Source organism: Carcharodon carcharias, chromosome 1, assembly GCF_017639515.1.
Source record: "Carcharodon carcharias isolate sCarCar2 chromosome 1, sCarCar2.pri, whole genome shotgun sequence".
Classification (NCBI taxonomy): Eukaryota; Metazoa; Chordata; class Chondrichthyes; order Lamniformes; family Lamnidae; genus Carcharodon; species Carcharodon carcharias.
Genome location: NC_054467.1, coordinates 82,724,365 through 82,749,177, shown reverse-complemented (window position 1 = coordinate 82,749,177; position 24,813 = coordinate 82,724,365). Strand labels below are relative to the sequence as shown.

Genomic DNA, 24,813 nt, shown 5'->3' with positions numbered 1-24,813 from the left:
TTCATCACTTATATAGTCGGGTACCATTGCACACATTACTCCGTTTTAAACAGACCGTTTCTCCTCTAATTCCCTTATTCTTTTCTCAGATTCTGCATAGTTTACTTTTGCCTTTCTCTCCAGAACTGACTGATGTGCTACCCTTACTGCAGCTTTCTTCATTCTGTTTTTCACCTTGGTCTGCTTTCTCTTTCTGTTTACACACTTCCTCCTCCTATTTGTCCCTTAATTTCTATTTCTCCAATACCTTTAGTTCTTAAGATATTGAAATATTGAATGTCCGTGAGATAACGCTCCCTTTCTCATTCCCAGTTTTCTTTTTGTTTACTTCATTCTTTTCACAATCGGTTGATCATAGCTTCCTGATTGCTAACTTTTGTGTTCTTTTCCTCAATTTCTTTCTAGAACCTGGTCTTTCATCATTTTTAAATTGTCTATGGTATGCCATAAATCAAATAGCTTTTTGAAAAAGGCGGGCAGGTAGGATCTTGCATCTACTGTTCTGCCCCATACATTGGGTTATCTCCGCTAAGGATCGTTCGAACACATCCCTCATTTAAAGACAGCTTTCCTGCTACTTACTTAGTTACTGTTATTTACTTAGTCTTCTAAGGTTTTCCCCTTCAGAGTGTCATTTTATTCTTCTTCACGCAATCCACCCAAGGAAGCCAATTATATGTAGGAGTTTCTATCTTTTATAAAACATCTTATCTATAGTTCTTTTAACCTGCGAATTACAAGAGAACAAATTGACTCACTCAAAAGGTTATTTTGCTTAATGGAATTACAGAGTTAACATGGGCACAGATTTTCAATGGTTACAGGAAAATTAAAATCATTATGGGAAATGATTACAGATTTAATAGGTTGAAAAAAGAAAAGAATGAAAAAAACTGCAGCTGCTTTGTTACTTTACACCCAGCAATTCAACTCTTAAATTATATCTAGCATCAGAATGCTCAAATATGTTACTGAAATAAAGTAAGTAAACACTTCATCTTGCTCAAAAATGCTATTATTGTGGTCATACAATCAACAGAAGTGGCCAACTCCTGTGCTTGTAGATTCTTCTCCGGATAATCAGTTGGGCTCTCTCTCTCAGATCTCCTTCTGAGAATTGACCAGGATCTTCTTCCTTTGACCACAGTACTGGTCTCCAATGTGTTCAATCTTTTATACCCTTTTTCAGGAAATAGGGTTAGTTTATTATGTTGTCAAGCTATTCTGTCCTGTGAAGCTTCTTTTACGAGCACAATATCAAATTACATTCCCCAGCTTTTGTTTAACCCATGATTTGCATCCCCAGAGAGTTGCCCATCTTTCTTTTGCTTTCTCCAGTAATTTTCCATTATGTGAAGCCTCCTATAGTCAATTTTACAGGGATATATTTATATTTTGATGGAACACTGTGGTTCATCTTATCTCGATTCAAGGCACAGTCTTCATAACTAAAGCACTGGTTAGGCTGACCTGTTATAATCTCTGTTGTTTTCCTTAATAGCATGTGTTTTCAACTCTTGTCTAGGTGAATCTTCTTTTAGAAAAAAACTCCAACAAAAGCTGCCTTCTCAGTTGATGTCATTTCACTGCAAAGCGTGATGGACAGTATTGTCGGTCATTGCCCTGAATTTGTTTACAAGGGTCTTTCTTTTGTTTACAAAATGCACTAGTTCAAAGAGTGTGCAAGTTTGCAAAATACTAAGTTTGAACTCCATGAAAGAGTTGGAGAGAAGTGGTTTATGTTTTCATTAAACACAAAATAAAAAGATGAGCCTCAAGAGGATAATTTGAAAGACAGATGAAAGACCACAATAGCTGCAATATGAACCCTGATAGGACTTGGCTTCAAATGTCAGTTCAGAAAATATTGAAAGCACTCCGAAGTATAAAGGGACCTCACATGTTGTACACATCTCAAATACCAAAGTGTTTACTTTGCATTATGTACCTTAATCATGGAAAATTTTCTGAAAATCATGAATGTGCCTTTCAAGGAGAAAATAACCCCTTGGCCAATAGCTTTTCTTTTTCAAAACCTGGCTATTAAACAACTTTTGATTTAGCAGATTTCACTTTAGGGCAACAAGTCAGACAGTCACTGTTTGATGTCTGGAGGTCCAAGAGGCAAGTATAGAAAATGACTGTTTATGACTTTATTTGCACAACACCCTGGAAACCAGAGGATGGAGCAACTGTGCAAAAACTCTAATTTCTGTGCATATGTGTCCATAACTTTTTGTCAATGGCATGGAAGCCAACTGTCATTCACTCTTGCAAACAGTTCCATTATGAGATAGCCATAGGTCTCTGAGCAACTGCACCATTTCTGCGTGAATCATATACATACAGGCATATCTTAAAAAGCTGGTTGTTTTATTCCACAAGCCGATCAAATGTTGACCCAACAAAGTAATGTAGTGAATCTGACACCTTGGCTCAATTAATAATGCATTGTAGCATAGGGGCTATAAATAAATGCTTCACCGCATTCTGGTAGAAGTGGACATCTAAATTGGTCCAGTACCCAGCGTTTATAGCGGGCATGATGATGTCACTGCAATTTGCCTGCTATATGTGGTGGAAGCTGTAAATAAGAATTTTAGGAAGTATTTTGGTGCAAAAATATACTTGCCCATGCAAGAGCTCAGGGCCAGAGCAACAGCTCCAGCAAACAATAGTCTCAAACCACTTCAATTTTTCGCCAGCTACAATGTAACTGAAAACATTAAAAGGATAACTTTACAAGAGTATCTGACCCCAAGAACCTGGAACTAGCAGGCAACGCAGTGCAAGGTAAGAAATAGTCATGCATCATCCCTTGTAATCATGGGGAATTTACAAAGCCTGCAAGAAGGGCTCCCAGAAAATCTTATATTTTTTTTTACAATGCCGTTAGGCATATATTTATTTTTATTCATTCATGGGATGTGGGTGTTGCTGGCTAGGCCAGCGCTTATTGCCCACCCCTAATTACCCTTGAGAAGACGGTGGTGAACTGCCTTCTTGAACCACTGCAGTCTCTGTTGTGTAAGTACACCCACAGTGCTGTTAGAAAGTGAGTCCCCAGGATTTTGACCCATTTTTGAAGGAACAGCGATATTTTTCCAAGTCAGGATGGTGTTTCTTGGATGCGAACTTCCAGGTGGTGGTGTTCCCATGTGCTTGCTCCCCTTGTCCTTTTAGATAGTAGTGGTCTTGGGTTTAGAAGATGCTGCATAAGGATCCTTGGTGAGTTCCTGAAATGCACAATGGAAAGAGCTGGCAGACCTGAAGTGGGCTTTGTGCAGTGGCTGCTCAGAGCTTCCCCCATTGTCTGAATGCGGGTGTTGGACAATGAATTTGTGAAACTGTTCATTACTGCCTAGCAAAGCTGTAATGAGCAGATTAACAAGATCTGAATGAAGATTATAGATGGTACACACTGCTGCCACTGTGCGTCGGTGGTGCAGGGAGTGAATGCTTGTGGGTGGGGTGCCAGTCAAGTGGGCTACTTTGACCTGGATGGTGTCAAGCTTCTTGAGTGTTGTTGGAGCTGCACTCATCCAGGCAGGTGGAGAGTATTCCCTCACACTCCTGACTTGGGACTTGATGGTGCAGTCGTTTAGGATCTGGCCTTTCATCTCTAGTTCTGTAATCATATTCAACCTAGGCTGATGGGATGAAAGTTTATGTTTGTAGGGGGCAGCTTCAAGTGATTTTTATTCAGTTCTGAGTAGGCTGGGGTCCATAGCTTAAAACTGCCAAGAAATTGGCAAACTCACTTGGAGGGGCTACAGAATGGCTGAAGTCATACTGTTGCATTAGAGACAAGTCCTGAGGTTATACAAACTGCTCTTGGAGCAGGGAATGTGTGAAGTCGGATGTGGTTGAGAGCCTTTCAAGGGAAAATTGTATATATATTTGAAGCATAGGGAGAAATTGGACTATGGGGAGAGATCAGGGCAGGGGGATTAGTTTTGGATATAGTAAACAGCTGCCACATACAAAATGGGCCTTAATACCGCTGTGTTATGAGGCTCTATGGTTTCATGGTTCTAAAAGTGGATAATCATGATTCTGGGTTTCAACATATTTAGAGCCAGTTTTTTGCCAATGTTTTGGAGGTTGCATCCATCTCCAAAATGGACGATAGGATCATGACACGATGGTTTGATTGGCCTCTTACTTGCTCTCTCTCCTCAGAGCTCTGCCCTCCTAACCTCCCTTATTCACTTCTTCCCCCTATAAGTTTCCCAACCCATATTCACAGCCACCCCCTTGATCTTTGCATCTCATGTGGCCTCGCAACTCCCATAGTTCCAATCATAGATAAGGCCATCTCTGACCACTTCCTTATATCTATCACCACACATATGCCTTCCTCCTCTCAATCCTATTTCTGTGTCCACCCCTGCAAAAAAAGCTCTCTCCCAATTCACTTACAATTACACCTTTAAACTTCCAACTTTCTAGCCTTTAGCCCTCCATTCACCACCACATTTCTGCAGTTCTGCAATCTTCTCAATCATACACTCATCTCCACGCCCCATTAAAAACATTACTCTCTCTCAACCTGCCCATTCTCCCCAGTACAGTCCTCAGCTCTGTTCCAAGGGATACAGATTTGAACAGATACGGTGGACAACTAGTTTAGCCACTCATTGCCAGATCTGGTTGGGCACAAAGCATTATCTGACCCTGCTCTCATACGCCAAAAATTCTCACTATTCCAGAATCGTCCTGGATTGCAAAGGTAACCTGACTTCCTTTCTCCACTGCAAACCATCTTCTTAAACTCTTCTCCCAATTCCTCCACCCTCACCTCCAACAAGTGCGAGGAGCTTGTAGACTTCCTTGTCACTAAGATCGAGACCATCTGATCAGCCGACTCTGTTTCTCTCCCTTCAACTAGAATACTGGGCTAAACTTCCTCTAAGGTCACCCTTGCTCTGGCCCTGAATCCACCCTTTCTCCATCTCCCCTCATGCCCTTTCTGAGTTTATCTTGTCAATGAGGCCCACCTCCTGATCCCTTGACCCGATACCCACTAAACTGCTAACCATCCAACTTCTCTTCCTGACTGATACCAATACTGCTCTCTCCCATCTCTGTTAAATCTGGTGTCATTACCTGTCTCCTAGAAAAAAAAGCCACAACGGCTCTGTTCATGCAAACTTTTACCCCATCTCCAATCTTCCTCTTCTCTCCAAAGTCCTTGAGGTGCTGTTACCTCCCAAATTTGCAGCTATCTTTCCCAGAACTCAAATATTTGAATCGCCAATCAGATTTCATCTCTGCCACAGTAACAAAACAGCTCTTATCAAAGTCACAAGTGACATCCTATGCGATTCAAATTAAAGTAAATTGCCACTTTTCCTTCTTCTTGACCTGGCTGCAACCTTTGGCACAGTTGGCCACATCATCCTTCCCAACGCTTCTCCAGCATAATCTTACCCATTCTTACCCATCCAGTCATTGCCAAAGGATCACGCGCCAATGGTTTATCTTCTGGCTCCTCCACCATTATTTCTGGTGTCTCCCAAGGATCTATCCTTAGTCATCTCCTATTTCTCATCTTCATGCCACCCCTCGGTGATATCATTCATAAACACAGCATCAGTTTCTGCATGTAGGCAGATGACACTGAGCTCTAGCTCTTCACTATCTCTAAACTGGCAGAATGCTTGCTGACATTCAATATAGATTCAACTGAAATTTCTTCCAATTAAAGAGTAAGAAGACTGAAGCCATTATCTTCAGTCCCCACTACAAATTTTGTTCCTTAGCCGTTAACTCCATTCTTCTCCCTGGCTGTTGTCTGAGGCTGAACAAGACTGTTTGCAACCTTGGTACCATATTTAAACCCAAGATGAGCTTTTGGATCACATATCTGCACCATCACTAAAATGGCCTATTTGCATGTCCATAACCTTCCTTGATTCCACCCCGCCTTAGCTCAACAAGTTATACAACTCTTAGCCCTGTCTTTGTTATCTCTAGACTTGAATATTCTAACACATTCCTAGCTGACTTCCCATGTTCTATTACCATAAACTTGAAATCACCCAAAACCCTACTGCCCATGCTCTAACTTGTACCAAGTCCTGTTCACCCATGACCCCGCTGTTCGCTGACCTACACTGACTCCCAGTTAAGCAACATTTCTATTTTAAAATTCTCATCTTTGTTTTCAAATCCCTTCATGCCTCCTAAAGAACATATGAAATTGGAACAGGACTAGGCCACTTGGCCCTTCAAGCCTGTTCTGCCATTCAATAAGATCATGGCTGATCTTCTACCTCAATTCCACCTTCCTGTACTCTTCCCATATCTCTTTATTGCCTTGGAATACAAGAATCCATTTAACTTTGAACGCCTAAGCCCTCAGGGCTAGAAAATTCAAAATATCAACAACACATTGGAGTTTAGAAATTTTTTTTTGAGATGCCTGCTGTAGGTTGTCCCAACTCTTTGTACCATATAAGAGCGCAATGCATGACCTTAGTCTTGGGTTTGAGATCCTGGTCTTCAAATACTCTTCTTCAGTTGGCCAGAGGCAGTGCTGGCACATTGAAGGTGATAAATCTCATCGTCTATGTCTGCCACGATATGGAAAATTATGTACTTTCTCTAGTATCTCACTGTTAATCTCAATCAATCAGGGGAGGGGTTGTGCTGTGGGAGCTATTTGGAAGAGAACCTTCGTTTTCCGGGTGTTTAGTAAAGGGCCCATTTTCTTGTATGCTTCAGAGAAGGAATGGACAATGACCTGGAGCTCAGTTTTTGAATTAGCGTGCACATGTATAATTTGCATACTAGAGTGATTTTGGTTTTGGTTTGAAGGCAGCATAGGTTGAACAGTTTCCTGTCTGTTCTATAAATTATCTCCACACCTGTGGGTAGTTTGCTGGATTGCAGCATGGAAAATGGAGGAGGGCAATGACACAGCTTTGTCTGACCACACCCTTCACTGAGATAAGGTCTATTGTAGTTCTGCCGGGGAGGATCACGGCTTGCAAGTCATTGTAGAGAGATGGAGGATGGCAACAAATTTCTCAGGACAGACAAATTTGTGGGGATTACTCAATAAGCCATCATGGTTGACAGCGTCAAAGGCTTTCATGAGGTCGAAAAGGTCTGTACAACGGTTGCTACTCCTTGCATTTTTCTTGGATTTACCATGCAGTGAAGATCAGGTCTTGACTTTGTATCATCAGCAAACTTTGATATATTATAATCGTTTACTCATCTAAGTCATTGATATAGATTTTAAGAAATTGAGGCTCAAGCACTGATCCTTGCAGTACCCCTCTAGTTATAGCCTACTGATTCAAAAGTCTGTTGACCAATCCTCAATCCATGCTAATATATTACCCTCAACCCATGAGCTCCGATTTTGTGTGATAACCTTCTTGTTATACCTTACTGAATGATATTTAAAAATCTGTATATACTACATCCACTGGGTCCCCCTTATCTAACCCTGCTAGTTACAGCCTCAAAAAGCTCTAAGGGCAGAATCTTTGGCTCGGTGAATGGGCATAAAATGACGCGGGATGATGTCGGGCGTGTGTCCCGAAGTCACCACGCGTCATTCAGATTTTCAGTTCGGCAGGCGCACATCCGAGTCAGCTGCGGGCCCGCTGAACTGTCAAAGGTCTATTAAGGCCAGTTAACTATCAATTGAAACAATTAACTGAACTGCCAGTCCAACCTTAAGGTTGGAGGGCAGGCGAAGAGCCCAGGCAGCCTTTGCATTTATCATGAAACCTCATCCACGGGTGGGATGAGGTTTCATGAAGGTTTTTAAAGTCTTGTAAAAATTTTTAATAAAACTAATAGACATGTCCCAGCTCATGTGACAGTTTCACATGAGGGGGCATGTCTTAATTTTTTTATTCCTTTATTACATTTTTTTGAACTTTAACTGCTCTCCCTGAGGCAGCTCTTTGCCTCAGGGATATTTCTGTGCTCTTTTGCATGCATGCGTGAAAGTGTGCAAGCCCCGACTCAGGCAATCCCTCCCACCCCACCCACCACCTGCACGGGGAGCGCTCAGTGCCTTATGTGGCTTCTGTTTGATAACACTTTTGTGAAATACATTGGGACAGTTTATTATATTAAAGATACTAATTATTATAATTAATATTAATATAAATTGTTATTGCTATATAAACAATTAAGGTTCTAGCTGGATTTACTAGATGATTATGTTCAACAAAACTGCACTGATGTTGATATATTGGCCTGAATGTTTCAGATGGCGGGGTCTCCCTTCCCACCATCTGATGAGTCCCCCGCCAACTCCAAGTACCTGCAGCCATTTCACGCTCAAATGAACGTTAAGTGGCTGCAGGCATGACTTCCGCCCCTCACTTGAGAGGAAGTCCCACCTTGGAGAGTTGCCAGCCAATCAGATTGGCCGACAGCTCTCCAGTCCCTGCAGCGACAAGAGCTGCAGCGGACTGAAGAGGAAGTACATCAACATGCTGAGCCAAAGTTCTGCAACCGGAGGACAAGGTAAGTTCGGGGGGGGGGGGGGTCACAGGGCGGTGAGGGCAGGGGAGGCCTTGGAGGCACAAAGTGGGCAATCAGGGTGTCAGGGGAGAGGCTGGGGATGCGGAGGAGGGACATCCAGGGGCCACTGGACCTTAAGAGGGGCCGGAGGGGGGGGTCCCCTGCAATCAGAAGTCCTGAGATCTAGGCTCGGTCTTTCTTGGGCTTCCCCCATGCCAGCTAAATCTTACCGCCAGCCTTAAAAATGGCCATTAATTGGCCACTTAATGGCTTCCATTGGGGCAAGGACAGGCTTCCCGTCCAAGGGCTCATCCACCCCAGCATAAAATTGTTGCATGGTCGGGGTGGGCAGGAACCCAGAGGGAATCCTGTTCCTTCAATTTCAAGCTCCCCATGCCCTCTGCCTAAAAACCCTCCAGCGGGGGAGCATGAAATTCTGGCCATGAGATATCTATCAGGTCCAGTTGCCAAAGCAGCTTTTTTGGATCATGACTGTCTTATCATGATTCAATGAGTTCAATGCAAACCCAGTCATAAATCATTATTTCGGAAATTCTGTTACATATATTAGCACTTACTAGCAAGATAGCCATGACCACCACAAGCTTCACGGAACTCTTGAATGCCTTGTTGAGCTGTCCACGAGCCAAGAGATTTACTTGCACTAGACAGTGCATGTATTTCTTTACCAAGCTCTGCCTGTATAATAAGGAAGTTAAAAAAAAATGAAAAATAAAGTGTTCACAGTGGGATCTATATTCTACAAGAGCAATGCAGTTAATCTACAAGAGCATATTTCCTGCCGTGCATTCCTGGTAGCCGAGGCTCCATGCTAGGTGTGTACAAGTAGGATATCTGCCCTACACTTTCATGTCGTCTGGATTTTCCATCATAGTCCACCTGATCTTTGGGTGGTGATATCACACTAGGAGAAAAATGGATATATACTTTTTCACTTCTTCATTATCCTTCTTTACCAAGTAATCTAAATTCTCTCTCGATGGCCAACTATGTAAGATGTAGTAGACGGCTTTGACTTTGAGATCTTGGCAAGGTTATCTATCTAGCAAGCCACCCCCCGCCAATTGGTATAAACAGTGGAATTTCTGCTTCGATTTAATGGCATGTTCCACCAAAATACAGTATTCTAAAGAGTAACCTTAGCTCCCAGAAACCATGGTGGATTAACTTAATAAAATGAAGACATCTTTTGCTTGCTCACCAATCTGAAATCCACAGTGTTTATCACCTATTCCCAAAGACAATTTCCATGTTCTAATGAGGATGGCATCTTGTAACAATATGCTATTTACATAAATTAGTTAACTTTGATATTTGTAATCTTCCCAGCATTAACTTGTATGATTAGGTTGGTGTAAATCAAGATCATCTGGATAACAATGGAATGGAAATCTTCCTCATTCAATTCACATGAAGAACGAGTGGTCATGTATGCTATCAATGAGGCCCTGCCTGTGGAGGAAAAGGCTGCATCCTCTTACGCCACTGTGTCCTACTCACATGGAATGTATTTTTTTCCCTCTGGTAAACAAGCATTTTTGGTTTTTTTGACACAACGACAACTGGCTGGTTGGAAAATGTTCTCAGTAATCACAGTATCTTTACAGTGCAGAAGGAGGCCATTCATCCCATCGAGTCTGCACTGACTCTCTGAAAGAGCATTCTACCCAGTCCCACTCCCCTGCCTTATCCCCGTAACCTTGCATTCTTTCTTTTCAGGCAGCAATCCAATTCCTTTTTGAATACCTCGATCGAAATTGCCTCCATCAAACTCCAAGGAAGTTAGCTCCAGACACCAACCACTGGCTGGGTGAAAAAATTTTCCTCATATCACATTTACTCCTTTTGCCAATTGTTTTGAATCTGTATCCTCTAGTTCTTGATGTTCTCTTGAATGGGAACAGTTTTTCACTATTTACCCTGTCCATACCCCTCAGGATCTTGAATACCTCTATCAAGTCTTCTCTTAGCCTTCTTTTCTCCAAGGAAAACTGTCCCAACCTCTCCAATCTATCCTCATAGTTACAGTTCTTTATCCCTGGAATCATTCTTGTGAACCTCCTCTGTACTCTTTCCAATGTGTTAACATCTTTCCTCAAGTATGGAGCCCAGAACTGGACTCAGTACTCCAGATGAGGCTTAATTAGTGTCTTATACAAGTTCAACATGGCCTCCTTACTCTTGTACTCAATACCCCTATTAATAAAGCTTAAGATACTATATGGTTTATTAACAGCTCTCTCAACATGCCCTGCCATCTTCAATGATCTATGTATGTATACAGCGAGGTCCCTCTGTTCCTGCACCTCTTTCAAAGGCTCTCCCTTTATTTTATACTGCCTCACCATATTTTTCCTGCCAAAATGAATCACTTCACACTTCTCTGCATTGAACTTCACCAGCCACTTATCTGCCCAATCCACCAACATGTCTATGATGTTTTGAAGTTCAAGACTATTCTCATCACAGTTGACAACATTTCCAATCTTCGTATATCTGCAAATTTTGAAATCATGCCCTGCACACCACTGTCTAGGTCATTAATATACATCAGGAAGAGCAAGGGTCCCAACTCAACAACAAACCTTCCTCCAATCTGAAGAATACCATTTATCACTACTCTCTGTTTCATGTCACTCAGCCCACTTCTTATCCAAGTGCCTACTTTCCCTTTTATTCCATGACAAAAAATTTTGCTCACAAATCTGTTGTGTGGTATGGTATCAAATGCCTTTTAAAAATCCATATACACTACATCAACAGCGTTTCCCTTATCAACCTTCTGTTACCTTCTCAAAAAATTCCAGCAAGTTACTTAAACATGATGAATGAATCCACGCTGGCTTTCCCTTAATTATCCTGCACTTGTCTAAGTGACTATTGATTTTATCCAGTACTATAGCTCCAGAAGTTTACCTACCACTGAGGACAAGCTGGCTGGTGTGTAGTTGCCAGCTTTATCTTTGCGACTCTTTTTGAATGAGGGTGCAACATTCGCAATTCTCCAGTCCTCTGTCACCTCCCCAGTGTTTAAGGAAGATTGGAAGATTATCATTAGTGCTTCTGCAATTTCCACTCTCACTTCCCTCAGTACCCTTGGATGCATTTCATTCGATCCTTGTACCTTATCAATTTTAAGTAAAGATAGCCTTTCCAACACCTCCTCCCTCTTGATTGCAAGTTCTTCTAGTATACCAGTTACCTCCTCTCTCACCTCAACCTGGGTAGCATCTTTTTCCTTTGCAAAGGCAGATGCAAAGTACTCGTTCAATATTTCCACTATTTCTCCAGACTCCACATGCAAGTCCCCTTTTTTGTCCCGAATCGGCCCTAACCTTGCTTTTACCACCCTTGTATTATTTACATGATTATAGAAGGCATTGGGATTCCCTTTTATGTTAGCTGCCAGTCTCTTTTCATGCTTCCTCCTTGCTTATCTTATTCATTTCCCCTCTGGTCCAACTATAATCAGCCTGATTCTCCATGGCATTTTCTACCTGACATTTGTCATATGCACACTCTTGTCATCCAAAGCACTCTAGAATTATTTGCCCTATCGTTAACCTTCAAGAGAATATACCTTGACATTGCCTGCAATACTTTTTCTTTGAAGGTGGCCCATTGTTCATCCACTGTATTTTCTGCCAATATTTGATTCCAACTCACTCGACTCAGATGCATTCTCATCCCATGGAAGTTGGCGTCCTCCAATTAATTATCCTTGCTCTGGATTGTCCCCTCTCCTTTTCGATGATTAACCTAAACCTTATGATACAATGGTCACTGACCCCTAGATGCTCTCCCACTTGTATTTGATCCATTTGGGCCAACTCATTCCCCAGAACCAGGCATGTCCTCTTGTTAGACTGGAAACATACTGCTGCTGAAAGTTATCTTGAACACATTCCAGGAACTCTTGCCCCTCTTGTCCCTTTGTAATATTCCTATTCCAGTCTATATTTGGATAATTGGAGTCCCCCATTATGATTATTCTATAATTCTTGCACCTCTCCATAAGTTATTTACAAATTTGCTCCTCCACATCCCTTCCACCCAGGAATATTTAATGCCCAGTCCTGCCCTTCTTTGAGCCAGGTCTCTGTTAAAGCAATATCATCATAGTTCAGTATTGGAAGAATTTTCAACTGATTGACTCTATTGTTACAATGACAATCTTGAGTGCTGGTAAGAAAATGTGGATATTATCATCTCACTGAATCAGGCACTGAATCTCAATCATTTTCTAGCCAAATCAGTGAGGTGCTCTCTTAAGACAAATGTGTACTTTCAGGGAAAAGAATTGTTAATAGGTATTGTTTACAAGTTTTACCTATTTTCAAAAGTGGATCTAGCTCCACGTGATACTTGTATACTACTTTGTAAAGATACTAACCTGTCTCTCACTCTTGTCCTTCGTCAATACTCCCATTTGATATTCAACATAGTTCATGAACAGTGACTTGAAAAAGTGGTCTAGTGCATAGGAGGCTGCCAAATAGGGAATAAGACGCCATTGCTGAAATAAAGGAAACTATTTCACTTAACTCGCATGACATAAGAAAAACAATTGATTAGAAAAATAAAATAATTTCCATGCAGGGTTGTCTGATTTTTTTGCTGTAACTCTTGCTCGGCAGCTTGAAGAAACAGGGTAGACAGATGTTTCTGTGGAAGATATGGTGGAGAACAAACAAACTCTGTGGAAATGCTACCACAGCAACTATGGCAATCATTTATTGTATTTAGACAAAGTGACAAGCTACAGAATTGGGTTACAGAATGCAGTGGTTCTCAAACTGGGTTTTGTGCACCCCAGGGGCTTCCCATGATGTGATGTTTGTGCTTAACGTTTATGATTTTTTGTAAAAGGACATTTTAGTTAAAAATAAGTGTTATATAAAAAACCTGCCATTAGGGTTTGCTAAGTCCCAGGTGTATTGCCCTCTGGTGTAGAATAAGGAACAAAGGAACCTTCTGATTTTTACACAGGAAGCTGGGTTTCAGAAGCAGATAATTGTGTGTGTATTCTTAATTGTTACAGTTAATTGTTAAAAGTGACAAAACACTTCAAATGGCGACAAGGATGGGATCATCATTATTAGGGGCTTTAGAGGCTTTTCATCCCGTTACTATGGACTTAGTTGATGTCAAGCAAATGGAAGAGTTTTTCATTGTGAATGAGATTGAAGAAGAAATGCAGGCCTCAGTGTCTCTTACAGTCATCAGAATGAAAATTTTCACTTTACTGAGAAATCTCATTGATCCCGACAAGCCAGCAAATAAAAGCTTTAAAGAGCTTGTGGACATTTTGAAAAAGCACTTTGATCCCAGACCAGCAAGTTTCACTGAAGAGAACAGCATGAGAGTGAGTCAGTTTCCCAGTTCCTGGCTGAGTTGAGAAAATTAGCAGCTTGCGACTTTAAAAAGTTACCTGGAAGAAGCGTTGCATGATCGCCTAATTTGTGGATTAAGAAATGAAATAATTCAGTGTAGATTGTTAGCAGAGCAAGAGTTGATACTGAAGAAAGCATCCAAAATTGCACAATGCATAGAAATGGCAGAGAAATAAGCTGGGGTTTTGAAAGTGCATTCTAACAATGCCAAAGTTAAAATAGTAAAGCCAGGGCAAACTTGCTTTCAAACATGGTACCGTTGTAATGGAATTGGGCATAATGCAAGAAGCCTGTCAGTGGAAAGCCACTGATTGATGCTACTGTGCAAAAAAAAGGACACTTACATCATGCATGTAGATAAAAGACTGATCACAGTAAAGCAATACCACCAGAAAAGTGCATCATGATGAGCACACAGACAAGTTGCGCTTGAAAACAAACAAGCAATTTAAAAAAAACACATTACTTGGAAACAAAATACAAAAGTAATGCAAGTCCAGCTGAGACAGAGTGAAACTAACAGCGACAATGCAGAAGAGTAATTGTATTGCATTCATTCTGATCTGAAACTAGATGAAGGACTAAAAGTTGGCATTGCCTTAAGTGGTAAAATTGTTTTAATGGAGGTTGACGTTGCAGCATTTGTTTCTATTGCTTCAGAGAAGAATGGGAGAAAATTTTCAAGAAACGTCCATTAAAGAAAATCCTCCTCCAGCTTAGCACCTACACCGGTGAGCCTGTGAATATACTTGGAAAAATGTCCGTTCAAGCTAAATATGGAGATCAAATATCGGTTGCTATTTATTATTGTGAAAGGGGATCGTCCATCGCTTATGGCAGGAATTGGCTGAAAGAAATTCGGCTGGACTGGAATAAAATAAATAAAGTGCATTGCAACCCCACGTTGCAGTCCTTGTTAGGCAAGCATACTGATGTCTTCAAAGAAGGTCTTGGAGTTATTAAAGACATTGAAGCTAAACTTGCTGTGAAGGCCGAAGCTCCTCAAAGGTTCTTCAAACCACATTCAGTTCCCTACTCAATGCGACAGAAAATCAAGCAGGAACTAGAATGACTTGAAAACTTTCAGATAATTGAGAAAGTTAATTATGCAGAGTGGGCAGCTCCAATAATCCCAGTAGTGAAGGATGATGGGCCTATCAGAACATGTGGTGACTATAAAGTCACCATTAACCCTTTCCTGGAAATGCATCAGTGCCTGTTACCGAAAACTGAGGACCTGTTCGCTGCTCTGAATGGAGGTGAATTATTCACAAAGTTTGACCTATCACAGGCACTTTTGCAAATGCAGCTGAGTGAAGATTCGAGGAAGTATACAACCATCAGCACACATAGAAGTCTATATCCATACAAACGACTACATTCAGAATCGCATCATCACTAGCCTTATTCCAGTAGACCATGGACAAAGTACTGCAGGGCCTCCCTGGTGTAACCTGCTTCCAAGGCGACATGCTCATCACTGGGAAAAACCTCCCAACTCATTTAGAGAACCTAGGCAGGGTCCTGCGTAGACTGGAAAAATACGGCATCCGCTGTAAGAAATCCAAATGCTCATTCCTGAAGTCCTCAGTGAAGTACCTGAGACATATGATCGATGAAACTGGCCCCTCAACCTCACCCAGAAAGATGGAGGCAGTGGTGAATGCACCACAGTCCAAAAATGTTAAGGAGCTTTGTTCGTTTTTGGAACTTGTGAATTACTACAGCAAGTTCATTTCCACTTTGGCTACCAAGGCAGCACCATTGAATAATCTGCTGAAGAACAATGCAAAATGGGATTGGTCACAAGCCTGTCAGGAAAATTTCAAGGAACTCAAGCAAGAGTTCGCTTCTGCTAATGTCCTGGCACATTTCAATGAAAAGTTGCCTGTCAGTCTGGCTTGTGATGCAACTAGATATGATGTTGGAGCTGTCATCTCCCACACATTTTCTGATGGCAGTGAAAGGCCCATTGCACATGCCTCACGCACATTGTCCAAGGCAGAACAAAATTATGCCCAAATTGAGAAGGAAGCTCTTGGAATAATCTATGGAGTCAAGAAGTTCCACCAATATTTGTATGGGTGTAAATTCACGTTAATTATAGACAACAAGCCTTTGACCTGGTTGCTTAGCCTGAAGTCACAAACCCAACACTTGCCACTACACATCTACAAAAGGTGGGCATAGATCTGCTTACTGGCAAGAAATTACATTTGGCTCCCCTGAGAATCATGGAAATACAGACGCACTTTCCCGACTTCCGTTACACCACAGCGCTACAACCCGAAGTGAAGTTGCTGTTTTCAGTGTGAACCAGATAGACATGTTACCTGTTAAAGCAGATCAAATTCAATTTGAAACGCAGAGAGATGCTGTGCTCTCCCAAATTTACCTGTATACACAGAAAGGTTTGTGTGTACCTCAGGAAGTGACTACTGAGCTTAAACCTTACTATATGTGCAGATTTGAGCTGACTCTGCAAGGCAGTTGTTTGTTATGGGGAATCAGAGTTGTTATTCCTCCAAAATTCCAAACATGTGTGTTAGAAGAACTTCACCCCAGTCACATCGAAATTGTCAAAATGAGAGCATTAGCCATACCTGGATAAAGAAATTGAAGGCATGTTCAGTGATTGCCTTCCATGATAAGAAATTAAGTCTTCTCCTGCACCTGCCCCATTACATCCATGGGCTTGGCCTGACCACCCTTGGCAGAGACTTCATTGCCGGACCACTTCTCCGACATATGTTCTTGATTGTGGTGAATGCCCGCAAAAAGCGGGCATTCCCAAGCAGTCTACTACTTCAGCAAAGACCACTGATGCTCCCCGGAATGTGTTCACTACTTTTGGATTGTCTGAGCAGATTGTGTCTGACAATGGCACATAGTTCACATCATGTGAATTTCAAATATTCCTGAAAAACAAGGGAATCAAGCAGATCCTCATCTCGCCTTACCACGCACCTCAAATGTTGAAGCGGAACGCTTTGACCAGACATTCAAAACAGCCATATTGAAGGGGAGGACACAAACAGATTGGAAGTTGAAGTTGAAGAACTTTTTGATGATGTTTCATAACACTTCACATTCAACAACAGGCGTATCTCCTGCTGAGCTGATGTTTGGAAGACGACTGTGTACCAGAATGAATTTGCTGTGTCCGGATTTGAAAGGAAAGATTGGTTCAAGGCAGCTTGATCAGAAAAGATCACATGACACAAGTGAACCAGCTTGTGAGTTTCATCTGGATCAGTCTGTTTGGATCCAAAATTACTGTGGAACATCAAAGTGGCTTCTGGGAAGAATCATCATGCGTCGAGGACCCCTGACCTATGATGTTTAATCTTCCTATGGAATCTGGAAAAGATACACTGACCAGATTAGAGAAGACAAATCCAAGGAACCAAATTTCCAGGGATCTCCAGTCACAGTGGAAGGCATCTGTTCCAGTTGGTGAAACCTGACTTGATTCAACTGACAAACCTATAGCAACTGTTGAACCTGAACAGAAACAAGTGGAACAGCAGAATCTTCCATTTCTAAGCAAACAAACTGAGATATCTAAGCCAACACTCCTCTCTAGGCCAAAGCGAATCTGCAAACCACCTGACCGATTTGTTCTTGGCTAAAGTGGGGGGAGATGTGATGTTTGTGCTTAACATTTAAGATTTTTTGTAAAAGGACATTTTTGTTAAAAAGAAGTGTTATATGAAAAACCTGCCAGCAGGGTGTGCTAAGTCCCAGATGTATTGCCCTGTGGTGTAGAATAAGGAATTAAAATGAATCTTCTGTTTTTTTTTAACAGGAAGCTGGGGTTCAGAAGCAGATACCTGTGTGTGTGTGTGTGTATGTATTCTTAATTGTTAAGAAGTGACAAAACACTTCACATGGGATCTGCAAAATAACATGAAAGTGCCAGCGAGGAAGCAAGAGTGGAGTACGGCCACTACATGTGCAGCTCATGTTGCAGTACTCCCCAAAGTGCAGGGAATTATTCATTACCATCATAGTACACAGACTCTCCTCTCAAAGATACTCTCTGGTATACAGAAAGGGATGAATGTGCAGAGATTTGACAGGAACTATGTTACATACAAGAGTACATTACTGTGACTCCTTTATTATTGGTGCTTATAAAACTTTTGAAAAAACTGAAAGATCTTTTAAATGTGGGGTTAAGAAAAAGCCATCAAAACAGACAAACCAAAAGCTTTAAATGCTGCATTATCTAGACAACAATGGTAATTATGATAACAACTTGTTTTTAATTAACATTTTTAATGTAGAAAAATGCCTCGCTAGAATAAGAAAAAAAGGACCATATTTTAATTCCATCTATATTTAGTACAATAGATGGTTGTTCCTCATCATATTTAACATTGGCATGTACCTGCATTTGATATTCAAGCACTGGTATTTCCTCATGATCTATTGGTCCAAATTGACGACGTACTGCAGAATAGCGAATAGCAATTGTCAAGCCTAACTTAAGATTAACTGTTGTTATCCCTGTGATTGACACTCTACCAGCAGATAGTGCACCAAGAGACGTGCCAAATCGACGACCAGGGTCCTAAAAGGAAATAAAAAATAGAATTTTAACAGCTACAAAGTACCATTCCAGCACTGTAAGAATTGAAAATAACCCTCAATAGCTCCTTGAGTGTGGTTCTAAATATGGTGTCTTTCTAAGGCACGATTTGAAATGCCTATCTGTCTATGGTCACCTTTTTACTCTTCAGAATGTGCTGATAGAGGGTCTTCAAAGGAATACCTCCAACTGGATATTAAAATAATCTATAGTCTTACAGTCATTGACACATTCAACAAGACAATTACAAGCAAAAACAACCAGTTGCTAAAAAACGCAGCATTGCATAGACCTATTTGAATGAAATAACCCATCTAACAGTGGCCTTTTCAAACAGGCACTCAGCCCGTTCACCACTTCTGATCACATGTATAATATTCTAGGCTGTAAAGAGTATTTTGATGAGTTATGCATAATGGAGTAGATCCCCCACACCTTATAACATGGGAAATTTTTGTGTGATGTGCATCAGGGCTTTGGCCACCCATCATTTCTTTATCAGCCGCTATGTGACATTAGGAAATATTTATATACTGCTGCAATAAAGTCAAGGACAATTATAAATTTACAGGGGTATTCATGGCTATTATATTGCACCTTGAATGAAGTTACATAAGTTCCTTCGGGCATCACATCCCCGGTTCTGTTTAGTAGATTTTCCCGTGGTATTCTAACATTGTGGAACACAGCAAATCTGTTAAAACAAATAAAGAATCACATTGGATTACATTTTGTAAGATCCCGCAAAAATGGCAGCACCTCATATGCAACTGACAACAATTGGAAATTCGTTGCACGATTTGGGTAAAGCATTCCCACATTTTCAAAGCGCACCAAATTTGCATGATACCCAATCAGAAGCGCACTTTTAAAAGCTGGAGCTATTATGCTAGAGGTATACCATAAAGTAACCAAGTGCAATAAAAGGACCAAGTGCAATAACCAGGATTAAGCCTTATTTATTTTAATTAATAGGGACTCAACATGACTTAGGGTAAACTATGACCAATGAGGGCTGGATATATGAAAGCTCCAAGTGAGAATTGCTCTTTGTTGAAAGCACCCAGTCATCGAATCAGCTCTTTGTCCTGGAGCAAAATATGCACTTGACTGGCCTCATGTAAGGTAACAGAACATGATTTCTTATTTCTTCACACCCTACTGGAGAAAGTGCAACTTTTCAAAATAAGAGAGCAGCCTGCCTAAAATCTGCTATGTTGATTTCTTCAACCAAAAAAGACCTACTTGGATGACTTACAAACGAACTGAACTTGGAACTTCGATTCCCAGTGGAAACTTTTTAAACTGTATTCAATGTCAGGATTGCATACAGCACTGGGAAAGATGCTAATCTTTGCTCAGCGTAATGGCAGGTTGCCTGCGCAATTAAAATGGGTCCTTTCCAGTGGAACTAGATGGCATAAGCTTTTTTAACAAAACATAAACACAATATCTCTGTGAGATTAGTTTAGGCTGAAACTAAACCAAATTATGTTTCTCCTGTAAAATCTAAATTTATTTCTAGGCACAAATGCTGTTCTGGCATTTTTCTAAAGAATTCATTTATTCTGATAAATTAAAACCCACAGGAATTTGGATGCATGTGAGCAAATATCAATTCCTTCTGGCAGAGGAAAAAAAACATGTAGATGATATTTTAATAGGATGGCTGAAAATGTTTTCCTCAAGGACTGTAAAACTAGATGCAGAAGGTTCAGCTAAACGTTGAAAAAATCTTTTGGCGTATCCTCTTGTAAGCAGTACTTTTAACAGTTAGTTCACTCTAATGGTGACTGAAGCAGACCATCTGGAAACAGCTATTGCACGTTATCAAATACTAACTATTATGATGGTTAGAAACCCAAACTTTACATGTAAAGTTATTCTGTAAATGGGAAAAAAGGCAGTTGCATATATTTTCTGGTTAAGATTGCTAAACAGAAACACAAGACAGTAGGTAAACAAGACCCAGTCTGCAATTGCACTACAACAACTGGAAAAAAGTCAGAAGTCATGAGAGACGTCATCGTCTCCCAATGACTTGGAAAATTGCTCATTTCCTCTTTGTCAAAGATATTAGGTAATTTTCAAAGCGTTAATATTGCAGATTTATTTTCTGCATATAACTTTTTATATTTTCCATCAAGCTGAGCTCTTTTTTGTTACTCGAGTTCCAACTTCTGGTTTTTTAATAAAAATGTCATAATTTTTTCCCACAAATTTTCTTCCTTTTCTGAATTATGTAATATAGAAATAACACAACTGGATCCTTGGAATGATCACAAAACACAAGAAAAACCTAATCACCAGATTAGGTTCCTAATATTAAACTGTACCCTTAAAATAATTAGTTGGAATTTACATAACAATATATTAAAAGAAATCTACACTTAATATTGAAATAGTATGTTCAGAGTCATCTGATGGTCTAAGCAGAGGCACAAGAAATACATCTTGTTAAAAATGGACATGTGAATGGACTGGAAATCACAGTCTATGTAATCGTAATTCCTTCAAAATGTGATCCTCGTAAATGTCTCCTTTATAGGTACAGATTTTGTGTCTGTATTTATGGGTCTAGCTACCTATCTGTTGTTCTCTCTCTGCCTGGTATACCTGCAAGGTCCATATGTGTGTGTGAACTAACTATCTACTCTTGTTGCCCTCATTATAGTTTGCACAGGAGAATCAATGATTGTGATACCATTACTAAAGATTTATCAAGATAAAAAAGCCCTTTCTGATACCTATGTCCAGTGTATAAGAGTCTAATAACCAATAACTAAGATTCAGTAATGCCACACAGATGCTGTACTGGCCACAGATGACTTACTTGTTGTGAAAGCAGTCACCTTGCAAAATTTAAACTGGGCCATATGTAGAGCTGCAAACTTAAACCATCTTGATAAAGTTCAAATGAACCAGACTGAGAGAGGGAGAAAAATAACCCAGAATAATTACAGCAGCTGTTACTTAATCATGCCTCAGTCTGTCGGTAATTTTCTTCTACCAGAACATACATACATTCCAAAAGCAACCAAATTTATTCATAGTCATGTCACACATTTTCATGTTTTGCTATTTACAAGAGAAAATATTTTTCATCCACAATAAAATGTCTACATCCTATGTTAGAGTTAATGGGACAGGAATGCAGACTTTGATCAATCTTTGATCAGCTTTGCTTCTCTTTGATCTCATTCACATGATGTTGGCCTGCCAGAAATTGAAAATGCACTGAACAAATGAGAATCGTAGACTCCCAACTTATTGTATTGTACAAGACAGTAGAAAAGCACATTACTTCAAATAATCATTTTATATTTTAAAATATTAATAAGTAGTAATACAAAAGTAGCAAGTCTCGCTGCATCCCATCCTCCTTCCCCACTCAGCATGTGGCAGCAGTACTTGTAAATATAACTCATATTAATGTGGGTGTAGGACATAGTTTTCCTCTTCATTTTTTTTCTCTTTTGTGGATCCTAGTTCTAGACTTATTGCAAACAGAATTTGAAAGCAAACTGTGAATACAGTAACCGTATATAGGTAAATGTCAGAGTAAACTAAAAAAAATGTTGAAATTTAAAGACAAAATCAAATTTGCTATTTATGTCTGAAAGGAAAGAACTGTGTTATTAAAATAACTTCAGACTGTGGTTTAGCATTTTAGTGAATATGTGGATTAGTTCATTGTGCCAGTTACCACATTTGTGTCAACAGTTTGGAGTTCCTGTTTGTACAGTAGTGCAAGGGTTAAGACAACAAAATACAGTTCACTGATCTAAGCGAGTATTCACTGAATGTTCTTCCAGACACCACACACTGTCTAACTTAATCAAGCACTTCACAATTTGCAAAGAAAATGAACTTACATTTCATGGTTATTGAACCTCAGAGGGATGGGATGTAAACAGAGCTCCAATGTAAATACACTACAATTTTCTGTTTGTTAAGTAACTTGATTTATACAGATGCCACAATGTATGCAATCACTTGGCTGACAATATCAATCACATTTCAAAAAAACAGAATGTGATGAAATTCAAATACTTACCTTCAGAGGTGGGGGCTCCAGTTCCCAGTGAGCCTTGGACGTTCCGTGCGTGTGCTGGCCAGGAAATGGCCACACGTGCAGCTCATGTCTTTTACGTTCTTTTTCCGGGAACCGGCCCTGCACGTCTGTGCAGAGGAAAAGAAGTAGAGCAGCACAAAAAGCAGGTCAAGAGACCTGATAATGGAGCACCATTGTGCTGAGTATGTCCCAGGTGCAGAATGCAGGAGGGGGACAGGGATAGGTCCCAGAAGAAAGTCCCAGACAGAGACAAGGATCAGAAAGAGGCCCAAGAAGTCAAGTTAAAAGAAAAGAGCAGAGCAATAAGCTTTGAATTAAAGAGAGAGCTGTGAGGAGCAGACTTAAAGTGAAACAGGCTTAAAAGAAGCCCTGAAGATTCGAGGAGGTAGCCAAAGGTTGGTGACTCCTTACTGCTGTTAGGAAGTACAGATAGTTTTAAGTAAATTACATTGGTATTTGTAGGCGTTAGGATTGAGTTTTAGCTTTAAATTTTAAGTTTGATTTGTATTTCTGTATGTGTGTGTTAAGAATGGTCAAATTGAGTTTTAGTTTCACTCTTAAAAAGGTACCTGCATTTCTAATGAGATTTTTACATCGGGTGCAGCTAAGGTAAACAAACAAAGGTGGAAGAATTGGGCTGTTGCTTAGCAACAGGGGTCCAAAGAGGCAGGCTCCTCCCACAGACATACACACAAAAGCTAGAAACAGCAGTTGGTTTTGAAAGTAGACGCCAGGAGAGACTGGAGCAAAGGGGCCAGATAACCAGTCCCAAGCTAAAGAAAAACCCCAAGAATCCAGGGGAGTGAAATAGGGGAAAGTCCCAAGCAGACCTTCTAGTCAAAGGAAGGATAAGAACCTGGAAAAAGGTCCTGATAAGTGAAGTTAAAAGTGAGGGGAAGAGACAAAAGCTTCATATTTAAAGAGACAAAAGCCACAGAAAGCAGATTTAAAGCAAGAACAGCTTGCAAGAAGGTCCAAAGAGACAAATGAAGATCAAGTAACTTTTTGCTATGGGCACATGAAGCAGTGGTACTGTTGAGGGTGTTAGTGAAAGAGAGAGTGCATGGAAGATAGCTTGAATGTGTGTGGTGACCCAGGGGAGAGGAACATCAAAAGCAGAGTTCGAAACCCTGGAGGTGAACCCTTGCAGAAGGCATCTGAAAGAAAGCGTTGGTTTGGGAGAAGATTCCAAGGTAAGGTCTTGAAGAGTGGAGATCAGAAACCCTCAAGTGAAAGATGGAGTACAGTGAGACCAGTTGGCCCATGGTGTGACAAGCGTTTGGGAGGAGTTAAGGAGAGATCCATAGCATCTGGGTGAGGTGGCATCTGTTACTTAGTTCAGGGTGTGGTGTGTCAAACACCGGGTGCCTATTGGTACATAGACTGTGTACTTACTGTGGATATTAGAGTATAAGATAGCTTTTTTAACTTGTGTTATCCTTACAAACCTGTATATATCTATAAAGGTATAGTTGTGGGTAAAGGAGTATTATAATATAGCTCATCTCTTCTTGTTTAGTAAATGTTTTATTCATTTGTTAGAAGTTCATCAGTGGACTCCTGTGACTCTGTTCAGTAGTTACTCTCCACATATCTAAACAAACAGAGTTAGGATCTATCAAGCTGGGTTCCACTCTGGGATCAGGCTTGTCCAGGGGTAACCTCAGCTGGGATCATAACACTGCGGGCTTTTTGCAGCAGTGATGCTCTGTTTGGCACAGCTGAGGATTTGAAATCGTGCTTGCAAGGTGATGTTTTGAGTGTACTCTGAAATCCAGGAGAAAGGAATTCCTGAAGACGAGGTTGAAACCCTGCGAGGTGGACCACTGTTGAAGCCAGCCAAATGGGAGTGACATTTGGAAAGGATTCCAAGGCGAGATCTTCAAATGTGGAGATTCAAAACCCTCGTGAGAAAGACGAACTTTCAGTGAGATTGGTTGGCTCGTAATATGACAAACATCTAGGTGGGTTGTTGAGAATCTGCTTAGGTCACATCTATCATTTACTTTGGAGCGTGGTGTGTCTGACCACAGATCGTCTGTTATTTCATATGTATCTCATTCTTACCCTGAACATTAGGGTATAAGGATAAGTATTGTAAATTGTTTTATCTTTTTGATTTTTTATGCATCTTTAAAGATATTGCTGGGGTGAAGGAATGGTGAATAATTGAATCATCTTCTTGTGTATGTATTCAGATCTTTCCAACCTCTTTGTCTGATGTAATATAGTTC

General features: G+C 40.5%; 1 protein-coding gene across 2 annotated transcripts in view; it reads right to left on the bottom strand.

The window, feature by feature from the left end:
* The window catches only part of acox3 (acyl-CoA oxidase 3, pristanoyl), a 211,894-nt gene that overhangs the window by 131,002 nt on the left and 56,079 nt on the right, over nt 1–24,813 (bottom strand). For both annotated transcript variants that reach the window (XR_005944229.1, XM_041197722.1), the window contains exons 8-11: nt 19,102–19,198; nt 18,304–18,486; nt 12,911–13,033; nt 9,075–9,195 (exon numbers count right to left, since the gene is read on the bottom strand). Coding sequence is in view for 1 of the 2 variants with exons in the window: in XM_041197722.1 (XP_041053656.1) it covers nt 9,075–9,195; nt 12,911–13,033; nt 18,304–18,486; nt 19,102–19,198 (524 nt within the window). In the remaining variant the exon portion in view is untranslated. The remainder of the gene's footprint in view (nt 1–9,074; nt 9,196–12,910; nt 13,034–18,303; nt 18,487–19,101; nt 19,199–24,813) is intronic.